The following is an 18,982-nucleotide window of genomic DNA, read 5'->3' on the forward strand; positions in this document are numbered from 1 at the left end:
CTCCTATCAGAAGTGGATTTACGGGAGCACAACTGGTTTGCCTGCACTGGGCACTGAGAGGAGAGGGCACCATGGGTGGGGGGGCTGCAACAATGACTTAAAATGGAAGGCGAGAGGTTGGGGCACCAAATTTTGGTGTTCTACAGGGCACAGCTGAAATTTGAAAGCTTAAAATCTGCCGCTGCTCCTATGCTAACATGGAGGTGGACTTTTTCATTGCTTGTACCACTGTGGAATGCCAAATCAGTGAGCCCTATTCTAGTAATTTGACATCAGCTGTGACTCTAGGCTTGCCATATGTCAGGAAAATTCCTGACATGTCCTGATTTTGGGGTGTAAAAATGGCATCAAGGGGAATTTTGCCAAACTGGCAAAATGCCAGGGAAAACCCAGGTGTATGGCACCGCAATAGAAAAAGTATTGGAAACAGCTCAAAATGCTTAAAATCACCAGTTTCCTTAAAGAAGCTCAACAACTTTGTGGGTGTCAGGAATTTTACTTTTTTGAAATATGGCAAGCCTATCTGACTCAATGCAAGTCAATGTCTTCTTAAAATGTTGCTCAGCTCCTCATGAGCACAAGGCATTTTCATATCTGGCCTATTCACTTTCATGGCATGTGGGTTGTGGAGCAAGCTCTTCATTATTTAAAGGGTTAGGTTGTGGCAAGGGTGTGAGGAAGAATGAGCGAGTTCTCAAGAATGAGCAAGTGTCAGGGTGAGGTTTCTCTTAACAATAAGACTGGTGCAGCCCAGCACTTAGAAGGAAGAAGAGACTGGACCAGATTGAATTGGAAGATGACGACAGCAAGTGGCTAACTGGACTTGTTTGTCAACCACTGAAAGGGTGCTTCCGCAATAGGTGACGAAGAGAATAAACCAAAAGCTCTAATCTTATACACACACACACACACACACACACACACACACACACCATGCCAAGAGAAGGAGGAAGATTTGCTAACTGGCCTCAACCATTCATTTGTGATGGCAAGAAGCGTTCCATGTTACTAAACAGAGAATGAGTGGAGAGAAGAGCCATTCAACATAGGTATGACTCACCCTCTGCTGGTGATGAACAGACATAGCACGTTGAAGAAAGAGGATCATTTCCGTAGTGGTACAACAATTCATAGGACATCTCTTGGGTTCAAAGTTCCTCAGTGTCAAATTAGCAGATGATTTCCAACTCAGTAGCTTCAAGCAAGAGTCTTCTTTTGAAAGTACAGAGCGGACAGACCATAATTTACATGCTAGAAGATGTTGAAGTTAAGGAGCTATTGATGCTGCAGGTCCTGTGGTAGTATTTTTCAAGTAAAGGCAGGGGGTGTAGTTAGTTGCAGGGCTTGTTCCTGGTTTTGCATTTCCAGTTAGTGACCCATGTGCAAGTAAATGGGGGAGGGAGGGGCTTGTCTTTAAGCAAAACCCGTGAAAGGGAGGGTCATTTAAGAGTAGAGCTGTAAGGCTTTGACGATGCAGCTGGAGAGGTTTTAGATAAGTAGGTGACAAGTGTTACCTACTGATTCTGTTACTTTCTCTGCTGCACCAGTTCTGTACAAGGCAACTCTTCTGAAGGGCTGGAGCAAATGCAGTCATATTGCAGGGCCCGACTGTGCTGTTGCTATTTGTTAATTAATATATCACTTAACTGTCAAGGAGGCTTCTAAGCAGTTTTCAAGCATAAAGCCAGTTACAAAAAAATATGAGCACACAAAATTTAAAATGCCAAATGAAGCAATTTCATCAAAACATAAAAATAGCCATGCACGACTAAAATATGCAATTATAACAACCCAGTTTAAACAACACAACAATTTAAAAAGTTAAAACAGCAATTAAAACAGGAGGTTCAAGTCAGGCAATCAGAGGAATGCTTGTCTAAACAGGTGTGTCTTCCAGAGCCAGCAGATGGGACTTCTCATATTTCAGCAGTGAGACCATTCCACCACCCTGGTACTACCAGCGAAAAAGTCCACCTCCAAGTTAGCATAGGAGACGATGGGTTAATGTTGTGTGTTCTGGCTGGTAGGTAAGGTATACATAGTACTTAGTCACTGCCCCCAGCAAGACATGTTGTGGTATCGTCAGAATTATGGTTCCTAATGACTTAAAGTCCACCACTGTGTGGAAATGTTGATGCACAAAGCTACGTCCATGGTTGTCGGAATATTTCTGGAGCTCATGAATGAACTGAACATTCTTCTTCTTAGTGTTTGATGTTGCTGTTGTTAACTAAATTTGATGTTAATGTTTATTGGAAAACAATAAAAATCAGCTTGTTTTTTAAAAGGCATGAATATTTATATGTGAATGACCGCACGGAGACAGATTTGCAATTGTTTAGTTAAACCTTTTGGCTTCTGCCTTTCTCAGCAACATCATAGGAATTGCAAGATGGTAGTTTTAGAGCACTCGTATTTTCATATATATTTAGTGTTTGATAATACCCTCCTAGGATCTCGAACCTACTTGGTTGCTTTTAAGATTTTTTATTTATTTATTAAATTTGTATACTGTTCTTCATCTGTAGAATAAATAATAAAAATAAGAGCAAAAACAAATCAAGAATTCCCCACTCCCACATTTAAAAGGGTATTGGATGGTAACCAGCTAAAGGCCTTCCTGAAGAGGAACATTTTCACCTGACACCTAAAGGCGCCAGGTGAACCTCTCTAGGGAGAGCATCAGCACTGGATTTTGTAACTAAAAGGTGGCTATTGCCACCTTGTGGACATAGTCATTTTCACCCTTAGATACACAAACCGCACCAAATCTAGCTTTCAGCCTTACAATGCTTTGTGTGTGCATGGTGTTTTTATTCCCTTGAGATCATGCTTTATGAAGGCTTGTGATGAACATAGATTGGAATAACCCTTTCCCTTCCTTGGTTCCCATATTCTGCCATTCCAGTTTTTCAGCATCTTGGGACATTTCACACATTACAACTACTGTACAACTAATCCAGAATGCAGTAGCTAGACTTGTGACTGGGGGCGGCCACCAAGACCACATAACACCAGTCTTGAAAGACCTACAATGCTCCCAGTATGTTTCTGAGCACAATTCAAAGTGTTGGTGCTGACCTTTAAAGCCTTAAACGGCCTTGGCCCAGTACACCTGAAGGAGCGTCTCCATCCCCATCATTCCGCCCGGACATTGAGGTCCAGTGCCGAGGGCCTTCTGACAGTTCTCTGACTGAGAGAAGCCAAGTTACAGGGAACCAGACAGAGGGCCTTCTCAGTGGCACCTGCCCTGTGGAACGCCCTCTCACCAGATGTCAAAGAGAAAAACAACTACCAGACTTTTAGAAGACATCTGAAGGTAGTTCTGCTTAGGTAAGCTTTTAATGTTTGACACACTATTTTAATATTTTGTTGGAAGCTGCCCAGAGTGGCTGGGTATAAATTATTTATTATTATTATTATTATTATTACTACTACTACATTGTAGCAAACCTGAGTCTGCCATCAGTGTACACTCAGCAGGAAGCGCCAACCTATTCTGGATATGACAAATATGCTCCTACAAATCCAAGTGTGTAATTCACCATTCCTACACAGAAACAATTTCCTAAACCTCAGACTTTTTGCTGATCTCAGTTCTGCTACTTTGGTCAATTTAAAGCTCCTTCTATATTATAGAATCATAGAACTGTCGAGTTGGAAGGGACCCCAAGGGTCATCTTGTCTCAACCTTTCCTCTAAGCAGCTCAAGAAGATGTACATGCGTCACCCCACCCCTTCTTTTATCCTCACAATCCCAGGGAGGTAGGTTAGGCTGACAGGCAGTGACTGGCTCAAGGCCACCCAGTAAGCTTCCTGACCGAGTGGGAATTGGAAGCCTGCTCTCCCAGCTCCTAGTCTTGACTCTTGGACCACTGTACCAAACTGGTCCTAAGTTTAACGTGCCTTCTAGAGGACTTATAGAGTTATTGGCAAATTTTGTAGCATTTCATTTGGCTTAACTAGCAGATTCATTGTTTTCCCCACCTCTTCAGAGGCAGTGCTCACAACATGACTGCCACAAGGAGACTGAACTGCTTCTTCTTTGATATGATCAGAGATGGGCAGGTTAGTGGAGAGGAGAAAAGTGAACAACATGGTATTGAAAGTGGCATGTCTAGGAAGACAGTCATAGAGGACAGGACACATTTTTATCCCACTTATCCATGTTAAAGCCATCTGGGCAGTTGGGATATATGCACAGGGAAAGCAAGGCCTAGCTGAAGGTCCCACACAACCAATCAATTGGTGGGAGGGAGGGAGGGAATGGAACCAAACTTAATAACACACTCATTATTAATACTAAATAAGCTGTTGTGCCGATTCCCAAATACTAGTTTTTATACAGTATATTGTATAGTATATAAGTGTTTTTCCATAGGCAATGCACAGCTCTGAAACCACCAGTTGCCCCCATTCTTCCATTACAGGAGCTATATATCAATAGTCCAGACAACAGGAAAGTAGCTTGCAAAGTATTTATTACTTTTACAGATTAGTTGGAAATTGTTTTATTATATACAGAAATATAACTTTAAATATAAAATCCCAATGAGATACAATCAAATTCACTTAAATCTGTATAAAGTGAAAGGTTATCTGGCTCTTAACTTTGCCTTCCTAAAACAATATAAAAATAAAATTCTGATCAATTACGGTTTTGATTTAAAGTTTTAGAAGTAGTGGGTTTTCATGACTTGCTGTTCAGGGGGGAAAACGAGCTGAAAGACATACTTCATTGCCACATTTAGCACCATTAAATGTTTCTACAGAAAGACAATGGACTAATTCTATTTCAGGAAGTCTGCTGTCCTGTTTTTATGGCTTCAAATTGAGAACCAGAATCTCCTTTCTACCCAGTATTCTGCAGGTGACTAGTAAAAAACAGTAATTAAAATAGTATCAAAGTGGGAAGATTTTCTATTTTCAGTGTAACCATTAATCTATAGAAAGATGATCCTGCCACTTTGTAATGAGCTGAACACAGGGAGATGGGAGATGCACTTTGCTAGAGAAAAGGGGGAGGCTACACATATTGCTAGCATCTATTCTCATATTACCAAATGAATGCAGCCCTTAAAAGAGAAAGATTCCCTTGCCCCTCCTCATTTAGCCTAATCCAGAGTTCAGATTTTACTTAGTCCCAGGGAAATGTATACAGGATTGCAGTCATAGCACAGATCCAGTTCGATTAATGAAATTCTACAGCAGGCCATTGCTGACAACTCAACCTGCTTAAAAAATACCACTTCAAAATAAGCATTGTCTAAAATAAAGCATACTGTGAATGAAAGCTATCAAAAATCAGAAACACCTCTGTATCAGAAACACCTCCCTCCATGTGTATTGTATTGATTTATTTTTGTAAAGAGAACTGCTTATCCAATTAGAATTTACAACTGAAAAAGTTCAGGGTATAAATAGGGCAAAATGGTTCCAATTAATGTTTGTGTGGCTTTAAATCAGAAGGAACAGAGCACTATTTTTAGTTGAACTATTAAGAGAAGCCTACTGAGCTTTACTCCAAAATCTCTGGACTCTGAGCTATTTTATCTAGGCCATGAAGTCATTGTTTGTAATGCAAACACGCATCCAACTCTTGGTAACACAAACAGAATTTTTGACCAATAGCTACATAACGTGATGCATCCCAAATCACATGAATGCATTAAGAATTAGCTGCTGAATTAGACTTACAACCAGTTATGATGCTATTGTGAACAATTGCATTAATACTGATTTTTTGTAAACATCATAGCTGATGGGAATTACAAATTGTTAATGACTAAATCCTATTTACTATGAGTGTAGATATATCTGTGTACTAGAGCAGACACTAATCAAATTAACATCTTGCTTTATTCTTTCCACAGTGCTCAGCTGATTATAGGTGCCTGTGTGAATTGGGGTTGTAGCCAAAGGAATGCTATGCCACAGTCCCATCAGTGTAAGAATTTCCACTTGTGCCAATGATACTGCCCCCTAAATCTGTTGTAGGGGTTCCCCCAACCCTCCAGTGTAATTTGGAGATGGCATTAGGTGGGGGAGGAGGGGGGGAAATCCTATTATATAAGCAGAATTCCTTGCACTAACAGGATGTGTTAGCTGGGCACTGTCCAAGAAGTATAAGCAGAACTGTCTTAGAATTTAAGCAATCCATTCTTAAGAGTGACACTACAGTTACCTTCTTTCAGCAGCCTAAATCCAGGTTGTTGATCATAAGAGACAAGTATGGTACAGTTTGAGAGGCAGATTATTGCAAATGACTTGGAACAAGCAAATACTTTAAAACTAAAGATGTAACAAACATGTATCATTCTTGTCTTTTTGAACATTAGAGACTGTATGAGAAATACATACATATAGGATGGGTAATGTTTGATTCAAGAATGATATACAGTGGAACCCCGGGCTGCGAATGTGATCCGTGTGGAAGGCACGTTCGCAACCCACAGCACCATGTCTGCGCACACACGGGTTGCGATTCAGTGCCTTTGTGCATTTGTGAGTGCCGAAACCCGGAAGTAACCCGTTCCGGTACTTCCGGGTTCAGCGCGGTGCGCAATCCGAATTCACGTAACCTGAAGCGTCTGCAACCCGAGGTACCACTGTACTATTATAAGATTTGCAATTTCTATTATACACAAGCTCTAAATAAAAAAGAATAGACTGCAATATGCAAACTTTAAATCAGAACTGCATTGATGGGTTCCAAACCCAATAAATATACTTCAAAATATTTTCCCTTTTAAAAAGTGCAAAAAATCCACACTCATACATTTGTCTGTCTTATATGTGAGAGAGCACTCTTTGCACATGCAGAGAGAAGCATCTCTGGATTGGCTTCTGCCAAAGCAGATACACTTGGCTTTAGAAGGGAACAGTTATGCACTAATCATGCCTGATGATACCAAATGGAGCCTGCATCCATACACATACAGCATTATCTGTTGCAGAGTACTGAGATGCAGCATTAAATTACTACTGCCCCCCAACTTTTACACCATGTAGGCAGCTGCCATTTTAATAAGAAGCTCATGTGTCATTAAAATGCATTACCCTTTTATTTTTATACTTTATTAAGGTGCTAGAAAACATAATTTCACAACATTTCCTGGAGTCTATTAAATATTCGCTGCCTGTGCTCCATTGTTAAGCAATATCCAATAGCAGCCTCAGTTTCTTGAATTCGTTTATGGAACCGGCACCCATCACGTGCAAATTCTTCCCAGGGTCCTTTCCGATCTTCCTCATTGCTCACATAATACTCAGTAACTTCTTCAAGGAAGGTCACCTACATGAGACAAAGTTAGATCAAATAATCAACTTGCATTTAAATAGCATCTATTTTAATTCTACATTTGTTTTTAAAGCACAGTAAAGGAAAAACATAAATACGCAGTTACCAAGTATTTATCACCTAGGTGAGAGGACTAAACTGTGAAATTTGTGCAATACATTTTATTCATTTTCATGTGTATTAAAGAGATCAGTGCTTGTGGGTTAAGGGGCACAATGGATAGCAGCCATGAACAATACTGAACCGCTGGCCTGCTGTTTTAATTAGGCTTGCCGGGCCTTTCCATTTGATCCACAAGGCCATTTTGGCCAAGCCACACCTACTTGCAGATAGTTATGAAGGAAGTTTCCAGACGTCATATGATGGAAGTCAGCACAGCTCACATTTAAATTCTGATGTGTTATGAAATCTTTCCCCAGCTTGACAAAAATGCACTCACAGAACTATAGACGAACACACAGGACCAATCTCGAATGTTGGTCTCCTTCCAAGGTCAGTATGAATCAACTGTGTCAGAAGAGACCATTTATTAAAAACATTTATGACTACAGTGGTACCTCAGTTTACAAACTTAATCCGTTTCAGAAGTCCATTCTTAAACCAAAGCCATTCTTAAACCAAGGCGCGCTTTCCCTAATGAGACCTCCCGTCGCCAGTGCCCTTCCACCGTTCGGCTTCTGTTCGTAAACCGAGGTAAAGTTCACTAACGGGAACACTACTTCCGGTTTTACGGAGTTTTTATACCAAATAGTTTGTAAACAGGGCTGTTCTTAAACAGAGGTACCACTGTGTATGGCTGTCCAAGATACATCAAAGGAATCAGTCTATTATTATGAACTGCTGTGCAGACTAGGGCTTTTTCATCTTGCTAAGCAATGTCTTTTCCTTCCCATTCTGATAAATATTTTTTATTAATCCGAAAGGTTTTTACTTTACTGTGACCATTTAATTAGGCCTAATAACGTTATTACCCTAGTGTTACTTGTGGATTTCTCTCTAAGGACTAACATGGCTGCTTCCCCTTTCCCCCTTCTCTTTAAACAGCACTGCAAACACTGCTTGTTAAGCAGTCTTAATCAACTATTAGTTAGGCAATTTTACAGCTAGAAATTATGAATTTAATACTTGAATTCCTTAATCTGTCAAGATTAGAGCATGTAATACACACCCATACATATTTTATAATATCAGGTCCCTTAAAGTTTATAATAATCTTCATTCAAAAAGTGAGACACAAGAATCCTAGATAGTTACATCAGCTTCTGCCTCTGCTTTATGCTTTCTTGCCATTTACATCATTCCAAGGTATCCTCCAGGGCACCATTACCAGGTCATGTAACATTAAGGTATATATTGCACACAGATCCTTGTTCGTTTACTGTGTCACTAGAAAGAAATACACAAGGGGGTTGAATTTGTTTTGAGAGAAGTCACTGTGAGCGATTTACAGGGAAGGTTGAGTTAAAATGTGTAATTTCACCACTCCAGGGATTTCTGAAATTCTATGTTTGGTTAACAGAAAGGTAATCCATGTATATCTAGACACCATGAGTTATTATGCATATTTTTTGCTAAACATCCCTTAGTTCCTAACTGTATTGCAATCCTTAATATCAAAGTTCAGCTGGGCAAGGCAATGCCAACCTTGGCTCAGAACCGAAGTGGAAGGGACAGACAAGCTGTTGTGACAAGGTGTTGCATTCACACCTAAATCAGTCAAATGCTGTCATGTGACAGCCCTTCAACCCCTCTCTGTAGCCATGTCAGCAGGGTTAGCACCATGCCAGCAGGGTTAGCTGAAGAGATGTCTCCACCCAGTCCAACATCCTTCACCCACCCAAGCCAGCCACAAAGGGGGCTTGGATTGCAGCCTATGACACCCACAACATAAATCTCTCAGGAGAACACTGACATTAATGCAAACGAAAGCTCAAGTGGCACATCAGGGTCACAGAGTTTTACTTAAATTGTGCAGATTTTAGAATAGCTTATTAACCACTTTATCATTCTCATGTTATTGCATAGTCTACCTATATTTTCATAGAATCGTAGACTTGTAAAGTTGGAAGGGACCAGGAGGTCATCTAGTCCAACCCCCTCACTTTATAACAGGAGTCAGGAAAAAAAACAAGTGTAGGCTGCAAAACTAGGCCTATGAAGACTGGGTTGATCACTCTCTCTGTGTAACAGGATAATATAAATGAAATATAATATAAATTAGGAGGAACCATGCACTTGAGCTACTTGGAGAAAAAGAAGGATTAAAAACTAAAAGTTATAGCCATTGCCTAGAATAGAATTTTGATCTAATTATAAATACTCCCTTTTAAATAAAGAAAACAACAGAAGGTTTGTGATAATTATCCTGATTTTGTTCTAACTGTACAATGAATTTTAAGGTAGTACATCATGGGGAACGCATAAACAATTAGCAACACAACTAAATGAATGGAAAGTTCCAGCTTGTCCTAGCTTAAGGCCACTTGCCCCATTCCTAAATAGAGTAAGTTTCCTGATTTAAAAACACACAATGTATTTGTCAGTTCTGAAGACCCTGAAAGTGTTTATTCTGCTGCAATTACATGCACTTGCTAGCTATTTTGCTGAGCAGCACAAATAACTACAGCAAAACAGACTGTTTCAAACATGACTACACAGATGGATACTGCATTCTAATGTGTCACAGAAGAGTTCTACTTTCTGAGGTTTCTACATTGAACAGTGCTAAATTTAAGTATTCAAGAGGATTAACAATAATTTTGCACTACAGCATTCTCCTAGGAAAGCTAGGTGACAGAACAACATTAAGCAAACAAAGCATGAGTCAAGTAATTGTATTAAATTCCTCAGAAAGCCATGGCAGCTAATCATTGTTAGCCCAAACAGACTGGAGGCTTGAAAGAACAGACTGGTGCACAAGGAGGCCCACACTTGCACTACTTCAAAGCATTTCTAGCTTTGTTTCACATAAATCAATGGGATTTATCAAGGGAAGGCGAGGAGAGAATGGAGTTTAGGATAAAACAGAGTGGCTGAATTGTGACTGAAAGTAGAGGGTGCACAACTCCTGCCAGTCACATGGAGCCTGTCACCCATGAGTCAACTCCCCATTCTTACAGAATCTACAATATGATACAATGCAATGAAGGGAAGTTCTGAAATGCAAGGCAAGTACAGAAGTGGAAATAAGTAAGCATAAATCACTTTGAAACAAATAAGTAAGCATAAATCACTTTGAAACAAATCTAACCCCTTCATGTACAGCTTTGTAATTTTAGTACTAACTTGCATTGTTGGTGTAATGCTAGCTTTGGAGGAAATCTCCATTCTTCTAAGAAACATGGTATAACATGTATCCCATGCCCCAATACATACAGTGCTCCCTAATTTGATTTCACAATGTGTGCTGCAAGCGGAAGAGAAAGACAAATTCTTGCAAGGCATTTTACATTCTTATTCCAGCCACAGGATTAATTAATCTACAAAGCAGTTCTATGGAAATTTATCCTGGCCCCATGATAGCCAATTTGTGATACCCAACTTGATACCCTATTTTAAGCTCAGTCCTGGGCAAAAAAAGAGTGTACTATTTTAGGAACAATAATTTCAAAGAAGTAGAAAAAACAAGTCAGCTATGCCAGGAATTACCACAGTGTGACACCATAACTTTAGTAATTTAGGTCATAGTTCAGTAATGGGGAACTTGCACCTCTACAGATGTCATTCAACTACCACTCCATCATCCCTGACTTCTAGCCAAGCTGGTTGGGGCTGATGAGAGTTGTAGTCCAAAACATATGGAAGGCCAGTTTCTCTATTACTGTTGTAGGCCTCCCAGAACTTACTTTGGTATAGAATCATAGTATTGTAGAGCTGGAAGGGACCCTGAGGGTTATCTAGTACAACCCCCTACAGCCATATGTTTAGCTCTGTGGTAAGCCACTCTACAGGTCAATTGGGAAGGATACACATATATATTTAAATGGCACCTCCTGCTTGCATAATAAACCAATGTAAAACATACCTTTTTCTTCTTCTTACACTTTCCTCTAGAAAGGACACCATGCTTCACATTTTCCGTAACCTCAGTGTCTCTGTTACCGATCAGGTGCACCTGACAGCTAAGTAAGATGCTACACTGAGAGGGTCCAAGGCCGGTCCCTGTCGGTCCTTTCAAGCCACTTTTCCCTTTCTTTTCTGCAGTCTGAAACTGTGCCTTGAAGTTGAAAGGGTTGTAAGGATCCTCAGCGTTACAGAAAGAGTTCCACAATTTCAAGTTCTCCGATTCATCCACGCTGCTGGACTCCCACTCATCTTCCTCCCAGGAACTTTCAGTCCACGAGGAAGTATCCTCCACCTCCTCTGACTCAACAGGAGGCGCTTCCTCGGGTGTGTTCCCAGCAGTTCGAACAGCTGCTGTGAAATTCCGAGGATCGTAAGGGTCCAGGCTACAAAAGGAGTTCCACAAGTGAATGTTTTCCCCATCCTGGCTGGCGGCATCGGATTCGGAAAGGGAGCCTTCGCTGTCAAACCCGTCATCGTCGTCATCTTCATCCTCTTCACCGCCCGAGCCTTCTTCCTCCCCATCGCTCTCCTCCCCGCTGCAAGCACCCCCTAGGATGTAATCGATCAGTTTGTTAGGGCACGCGGGCCTAGTCACCGCAGGGATATCTTGCTCTATGTCCGAGTCGGAAGGGGCCTCGGAAAGACCGTCCTCCCCGCACGGATCCCCCGCACCAGGACGCCCGCAGGCATCTCCGGAGCCTGGGTGCTCCTGAGCTTCCTCCTCACGGCCATCCGCAGGCAACGAGTCTCTCGGGGCCCAGGAGTCCCGCTGCTGCTGCTGCTGCTCCTCTACCTCCAAGCTATAGTAGCCGCCGTCGGGGTCCTGCGCGCCGAGCCCGGCCTTGCTCCCGCGCAGATGCACCTGCTGGAGGATCTCGGGGAGCTTGGAGAGCGCGGAGCGGGGCTCGGGCAGCTCCTCCCAAGCAGCGCTGAGAGGGCCCGGCAGCGAGCCCTTGTCTGCCGCGCCGAGCACGTAGGTGGAGGAGGAGGAGGCGACCAGGCGCAGCTGGTGCTGGACGGCGATCAGCGGCGGCAGCCCTGTGGCGTGGGCCTCCGACTGGAGCCAGAAGAGCGGAGCGGCCTGGCCCGGCACGAGGCGCTGCAGCAGCTGCGAGAAGAGCCGCAGCAGCGAGAACGGGGCGTCGGCCTCCGGCTGCGGCGGCAAGGCGGTCGGGCGAGCGCCGAGGCGAGGGGCCGCCTGCTCCCGCTCCCGGCTCGGCTCCATGGTGACGGGTGCGCCCAGGGCTGCTCACCTCAGCGCTTCAGCCCCGCGTCGCCCGGCCGCTCCGGAGGCCTTTCGGGGATGGCTGAGGACGCGGCGGTGGCTTCTCCCCGGCTTGGGCCACGCCATGTTCCTTCCCGGCGGAGACCGGCGACCGCTTCGGGACTGGATTTGTCGCTGGTTTGAAGCGAGAGGAACAAGATGGCGGCGAGAGAAGGGCGCAGCGGTTAGGCCGCTGGGCGGGAAGACCCCCTCCTTTACCGAGCGCAGGCGCACACGCAGCCCCCTCAGCAAGCGCGGAAGCGAAAGAAGCGTCTCTTCTTGTCACCTGAAAAGGGAAGATTAAAGGCCGGGTGGTGCTTCGAGTAACATCCGGGGAAGCTAGATAGCAGTCGACGGCTCGCGATTGGTTCCCTGCACACTCGTGGCTCCGCCTCCCTCGAGGGAGAGCGAGCGAGCGCACTTTGGTGACTGAGCGCTGGCGCAGGCGAGCGATTGCATCAGCCGGTTGCTCCTCTAAATTATTAGAGGGTTATAGAAACATTCAGCAACGTTTTTGTTTTTTAAAGGCGCTTCATACCTGTTGAGGTGCAGCTTATTAGCAAAGTTCCATTCAAAAGAAATGAAGATCAAGGAGGAAGAGGAAACACCTCCCAGTTACTTACCTCAGAAATCATACTATTTAGCAGCCTTCTCCAAGCCGGGGCCCTCCAGATGTTTCTGCACTACAAACCATGTCATTCCCTAAACGTCAGCCATGCTGGCCGGGGCTGATGGAAGTTGTAGTCCAAAATATCTGGAGGGCAACAGCTCGTGGGAGGCTGCCTCACATGTTCATAGCAAACTTATTCTCCAAGGATGGTGCCTTCTGTAGCCAAAAACTACCATCCACACACAAGGTCCAAGGTATCAGCAGGCCTCAAAACCCCAAGGTTTTCAGAAGTACATAAAACCAGCCCAATGCAATGCTGACTGGAACTGGGATGGAAAATATGAGGCGGGATGATTTAGAGTATCTTGGCTGGTGGGTATTATCAATAGGAGCACCCCACACTGCAAGGGTGGCCAGATACAGAAGACAAGCTGCCCCTGCTAAAATTCCTTCTACACAGTTGTCACAGCTGCATAGCCTCTGTCCTCTTTTGCATTTGGTCCCCCTAACTGCAATGTTCAGTTTATGTCCAACTTGTTCCCAAGATTCAGTGGCGTAGCAGGGGTGCAGGGGGCCCCGCCGCACCGGGCGCAACATCTGGGGGTTAGGGTTAGGGGGCGCAAATCCACAGGTTAGGGGGCGCAAATTACTTGCCTTGCCCCGGGTGCTGACAAACCATGCTACGCCACTGCCAAGATTTCAAAACATCTAGGAAGCACTGTCTGCTAATAACTGGTGGTGAACTGCCTGTGTCTAGCCAGGCTTCCCCCATCTCTGTATGAACAGCAGAAAGAAGTCAAAGCGAAACAAAAAAAATGTAGAAAAGTACGCTTAAGGGCAGCACAAAGATAAGGCTGCTCTGCAAACAATGATAACATATGGGTAGCTACCCCGCCAAAGGTCAGTTACGCAAGAGGAGCTAATAGAGATAAGATGACCTTGTCGCAGCGCTAAGGAGCATAAAAACTACTATGATGCATCAGACTAAAGGTCCTTCCAATACAGCATTCTGTTTCCACTAGTTTGCATTTGAGAAGCTCACAAGCAGGAGGTGAAGGAAACAGCCTTCCCTTGGTGCCCATTGCTGGGTGCCCAGTGGTACCTCAGGTTACATACGCTTCAGGTTACTCCGTTAACCCAGAAATAGTACCTCGGGTTAAGAACTTTGCTTCAGGATGAGAACAGAAATCGTGCTCCGGCGGTGTGGCAGCAGCAGGAGGCCCCATTAGCTAAAGTGGTGCTTCAGGTTAAGAACAGTTTCAGGTTAAGAACAGACCTCCGGAACGAATTAAGCACTTAACCCAAGGTACCACTGTAACTGGTTCTCGGGAGGTGTGTTGAGGTCAGCTGCAGCAGGTCATTGGTTTAAGAAGGGTACAAGCCTTTTAAGGCTGTCATCTGTGCAAATCAGACATACTTCCACATAACTATACATCAGGGGTTGGCAACCTGTGGGCCGTGGGCCGCAAGCGGCCCACAGGGGCAGTTTAACCAGCCCATGAGCCGCCCACAAACCGAGCGGCCTGCTTGGCAAGTCCCCGTGCGCTGCGCTAAACCAGCGCAGCGTGGGGACTCACTTCTGCGGCACCAAAAATCGCATCTGCGCATGCACAGATGCCAGAAACCGCACCTGTGCATGCCCAGGCGCTGGAAATCACACCATGCACAATCCGGCCCACGGAGACATCTTCACGGGACTTGACCGGCCCAGTCAGGTAAAACCTTGCCGACCCCCGCCATACATAGTATCCCTTCCTGGCTTCGATGGAGGTGTGTGTGTAGAAATCTCTGATATTTGCATATATGGGCTGCATCCTACTGTTTAAAGATTAGGTTCACATCCATTGCTTTGCCTACTTTTTACCTCTCGCCACACCTACTTTCCCCTCCAGCTCTGCCCTCCCCTGGAAGTTACTTCATAAGATTCTGTTACACACCAACCCAATCTCCACAAGCAGTGCAAGATTCCAGGGGTTCCAGGCACTTACCCAGGATTGTGTTTCCATTGGGAAGATATATTTGCACATATATCCATGCAATGCTAACCAACAGTGCACCCTTGCAGGGCTGGTTTTACCACTAGGCAATTGCTTCAGCAGTAGATCCCAGAGGAGATGCCATGTTTCTGCCTCCCCTTCTTTAAAAATAACATAAAATAATCCAGGCAGATGTACCATTTAGCATGCACTGGAGATTTGGTAACAGTGCAGTCCTAAAATTGTCTACTCAGAAGTTAAGTCCTATTGAATTCAGTGGGCCTTCCTTTTGAGTTGACATGCATAGGTTTCATTATAAAAACTGTCTTGAACCATATTTCCTCATGGTTGCTGCAAAACACACTATACTGAGTTATCCCAGATGAAGTGATCAGTCAAGTGCTTTCTTTTAAACATACCGGTAAGTCATATTGTCATATGACATGATTAACCAATTTAAAAAAGTTGTGGCATGTGTGCATGTTTGAAACTCACGTACGTCATTAGTAATCCAATTACTTTAATGTTGCAGGCATCCTGCTTATACAGATCATATGGTAAAAACACATAGCCATTGCCTACTAACTTGTGACTGTGATCTGAAGTATTTGAAGGAACAGAATGACAAAATTTGATTCTGTTATTTACATGGTTTTAACACACACGTCTTCTTTAGGGAGCTAATTTACATGAAACTACATTACAGTTGCCTCTGTTCTTTATTTTCTGCCAGAAAATCTACAACAGGCAAAAATTCAACAGGTGCAACATTCCCAATTATTCCATCTTCATGCCAAGAAATGCTATGCCAGATGATTTTCTGCCTAACATGCACCCAACCACCAAACGAACAGAAGCCTTTCCCAAAAAAAGGATGCTACTGGAGAGGCTCGGAGATAATCCAGGGTTGTTTTACAATCTAGGATTTAGGTAAGAAAAGATTTTTCTCCATGGCAAAGTGGTCCAGTGGTTAAGGAGCTTGGCAGCATCTCTGAAGGCCATGGGTTCAAGTTCTGCTTATTCTCACACTGGATGGCTGCCTCCAGTTCACTCAGAAATAAAGTGACATCTAAATTGTGCCAAATTTACCTGTATTTTGATTCCTGCATTGCAAGGGGTTGGACTGGCGGTTCCTTTCCAACTTTACAGTTCTATGATTTAGTTGCTACTCAACCTACCACAAAGGGGGGTAATAAGAACTGTAATCATGTGTCTGATGTGCGGACTTCCTATTGACATCTGGTTAGCCACTGTGGGAGACAGAATGCTGCATTAGATAGAACTTCAGTCCAATCCAGCAGAATTTTTCTTATGTACTTATGACACTGAATTAGCACCTGGGCTATTCTGAAGCAGCCTGAGTTTCCATTGCCACATAGCTATTGGAAAGTTACTTTCAGCCCCAATCTTTAATGTTAGGCAACGATAATCTCACTCTTCTTAATGTGAACCAATTTAGTACCTATGTACAAATGATCAATGGCTTGGGAATGTTTTGCAGCCTGCTCCTGGATCAAGCACTGTCACTGGAGACTCAGGTTTCCTCAGTGGCTACTTTTTCTAGCTACAGATCCCTCTGGACAGATATGGCCACTGTATGTCATGCTCTGTTAACTTCCAAACTGCATTGTATCAATGGACTCTAAGTGGGGCTGCCCTTGAAGATGACTCGGAAACTTAAATTGCTCCGAAATGCAGCAGCCGTATTACAGGCTGGGGTTCTGTTTAGATCTCACATAACCTGTTTTTAAACAGCTGCATTGGTTGCCAGTTTGTTTCTGGGCCCAGTTCAAGGTGTTCACATTAGTGTTTAAAGCCCTAAAGGACTTAGGTTCCTTGATATTTGAAAGACCACCTCCTCACTTACAGACCCTTGCCCTATTGGTAGTTCTGCTGCCCTCAGTAGAGGAGGGGTGGCCCAGGAGAGGGTATTCTCTGTGGTAGCCTCTAGATTGTGGAACTCTCTCCCCACAGAAGTGTGCCTGGCAACCTAAGTTTCTGACAAATGTAGAAGATGTACTCTTTTAAACCTGGCCGTGAGCAATGAGATGTCTGTTTTTAGGACCCTCCCTATTTCAGTCAACATAGACAATACTGAACAAGATGCACCCAAGGTCTGACCTGGTATAAGACAGCTGCCTACGTTCCTATGACAATCGCAGTCACTGGGTGAGGTCCTACCTCAAGTACTTTCATCAACAGAACATACAGATTATAGGACCTTTAGCAGTTTCCCTCAAACTCTGGAATATCCTCCCAATAGAAGATGCAGAGCTCTTCCAATCTACCGTAATTCTTATCTAATTCAAAAAAGAATGCAATTTATTTTTATTGTGGAGAGCAACTGGCTTTTGAATAATGCTGGGCAATCGTTTTATTTTCTGCTTACCCATGAATTTTTGCTTTTGGAGATGCGATTCTGGGGCTTTTCCATTAACCTTTTCTTCGTAAGCTGCCCAGGCTACAAAAGACAGCATGAACATTTGGATAAATGTGTGAATAAAATTGCATTGAGGGGCATTTTGTGGTGGCCTGCCTTTAATAACTGCACAGAAGGGGGAATAGATGAAACTGCATCCTCACAACACAACCACTCTCGGCACAGGTTTCCTTCCATTTGGAATCTGGAAACTCAAGTGATTCTGGCCTCTCCTCTTCCCAGCACGAAATCTCTGTGTATTATTTTCTAACTACTTCCAAGTAGCATGGTTTCTAACAGCCACTGTCTATGGCTATGTTTCTCCAGATTCCATCAAGCTCAGTCACTTCTCAGCACCTGCCCTTTGTACCTATGGCTGACATGTCACTGTGGCATCATACACACTCCACAGTACTTTAAATGTATGCACTTTTGCTAATTAGGCATTGTAGGAATGTGCTGCGGTGATTATGAATGATTCAATACCCAAGCCTATTAAAGTATGTATTATCTTAACTACCTAGTAACATAGCATCGGTAACAGATTGCACGGCTATTGCAACAGCCTCGTGGCATGAATGTGCAAGCAGTGGCAACTATGGATGCTTCCAGTGTCTTTCCTCTGCACTATATTACATAGGATGCAATCAGCCTAAAAATCTATCTATTCCTGTTAGGCTTTATAGTCTCCCTTCTCTTTAAGCCTCCTACATAATTTGATTTGATACTGCAACATGTACAAATGGTGATAGTTTGGCCCTCTGTTGACAGGCTTCTCACTGTCCAGGGGAAGAAGAGTCATTGGTCATCCTGTCAATATTTAGGCACACAAGAGATACTGTTTCCCGGGTAAGCTGGACAATGGGACCACATTTCAGGTTGGTGTTAAAGCCTGTAAATGTTTTGAATCCAAACATATGGTTGAATTGAGAGAGCAAAGACGCAGAAGCCAACCCGTTCTTGCAGATCCTGCATATTATCTCCTCTCCCCCAAAATGCACTGTGAACAGGCTTATGGACAAAGATGGACCAAGTGGGAAGGACTGATCGACCTTGTGCCTTCCAGATTATAGTACTACAACTCCCATTGCCCTTGACCAGTGGCCATACTGGCTGTGGCTAATGGTAACTTGTTTTCAAACATTGAGTATGGGAAACTAAAGGTCAAATGACTTCTCTGAGCTGCTCAGTCATTACTTTTCTAGCCAGCCCAAATGCAATATCCTGTGTCCTCTTTGGCCAAGCATCAACTTACCAAAATCTATTTGGGGTTAATGATGCTGCATCTCTTTGAAAAAGTTTGTGCTTGCTTTATAACCCTAATGCGGCAAAGGATGAGACGACACAA

At 43.6% G+C, this 18,982-nt stretch overlaps 1 protein-coding gene across 1 annotated transcript; it reads right to left on the bottom strand.

Annotated features, from left to right (window-relative positions):
- Positions 1-4,464: 4,464 nt before the first annotated feature.
- On the bottom strand, positions 4,465-13,058 carry PPP1R15B (protein phosphatase 1 regulatory subunit 15B). The gene is made up of 2 exons (XM_082228611.1): positions 11,325-13,058; positions 4,465-7,294 (listed from the first exon to the last, which is right to left on the bottom strand). The coding sequence occupies exons 1-2, from the start codon at positions 12,588-12,590 to the stop codon at positions 7,103-7,105; spliced, it is 1,458 nt and encodes a 485-aa protein (XP_082084737.1). The 5' UTR covers positions 12,591-13,058; the 3' UTR covers positions 4,465-7,102.
- Positions 13,059-18,982: the final 5,924 nt, after the last annotated feature.

The sequence above is a fragment of the Podarcis vaucheri genome, assembly GCF_965113315.1.
Source record: "Podarcis vaucheri genome assembly, chromosome: 6".
Taxonomy (NCBI): domain Eukaryota; kingdom Metazoa; phylum Chordata; class Lepidosauria; order Squamata; family Lacertidae; genus Podarcis; species Podarcis vaucheri.

Excerpts from the sequence above, each read along its gene's own strand:
- PPP1R15B (XM_082228611.1), bottom strand. The coding sequence starts at position 12,590 with ATGGAGCCGAGCCGGGAGCGGGAGCAGGCGGCCCCTCGCCTCGGCGCT. Across the intron at positions 7,295-11,324 it reads AGTGTAAGAAGAAGAAAAAG|GTGACCTTCCTTGAAGAAGT; the intron begins GTATGTTTTACA and ends TGTCTCATGTAG.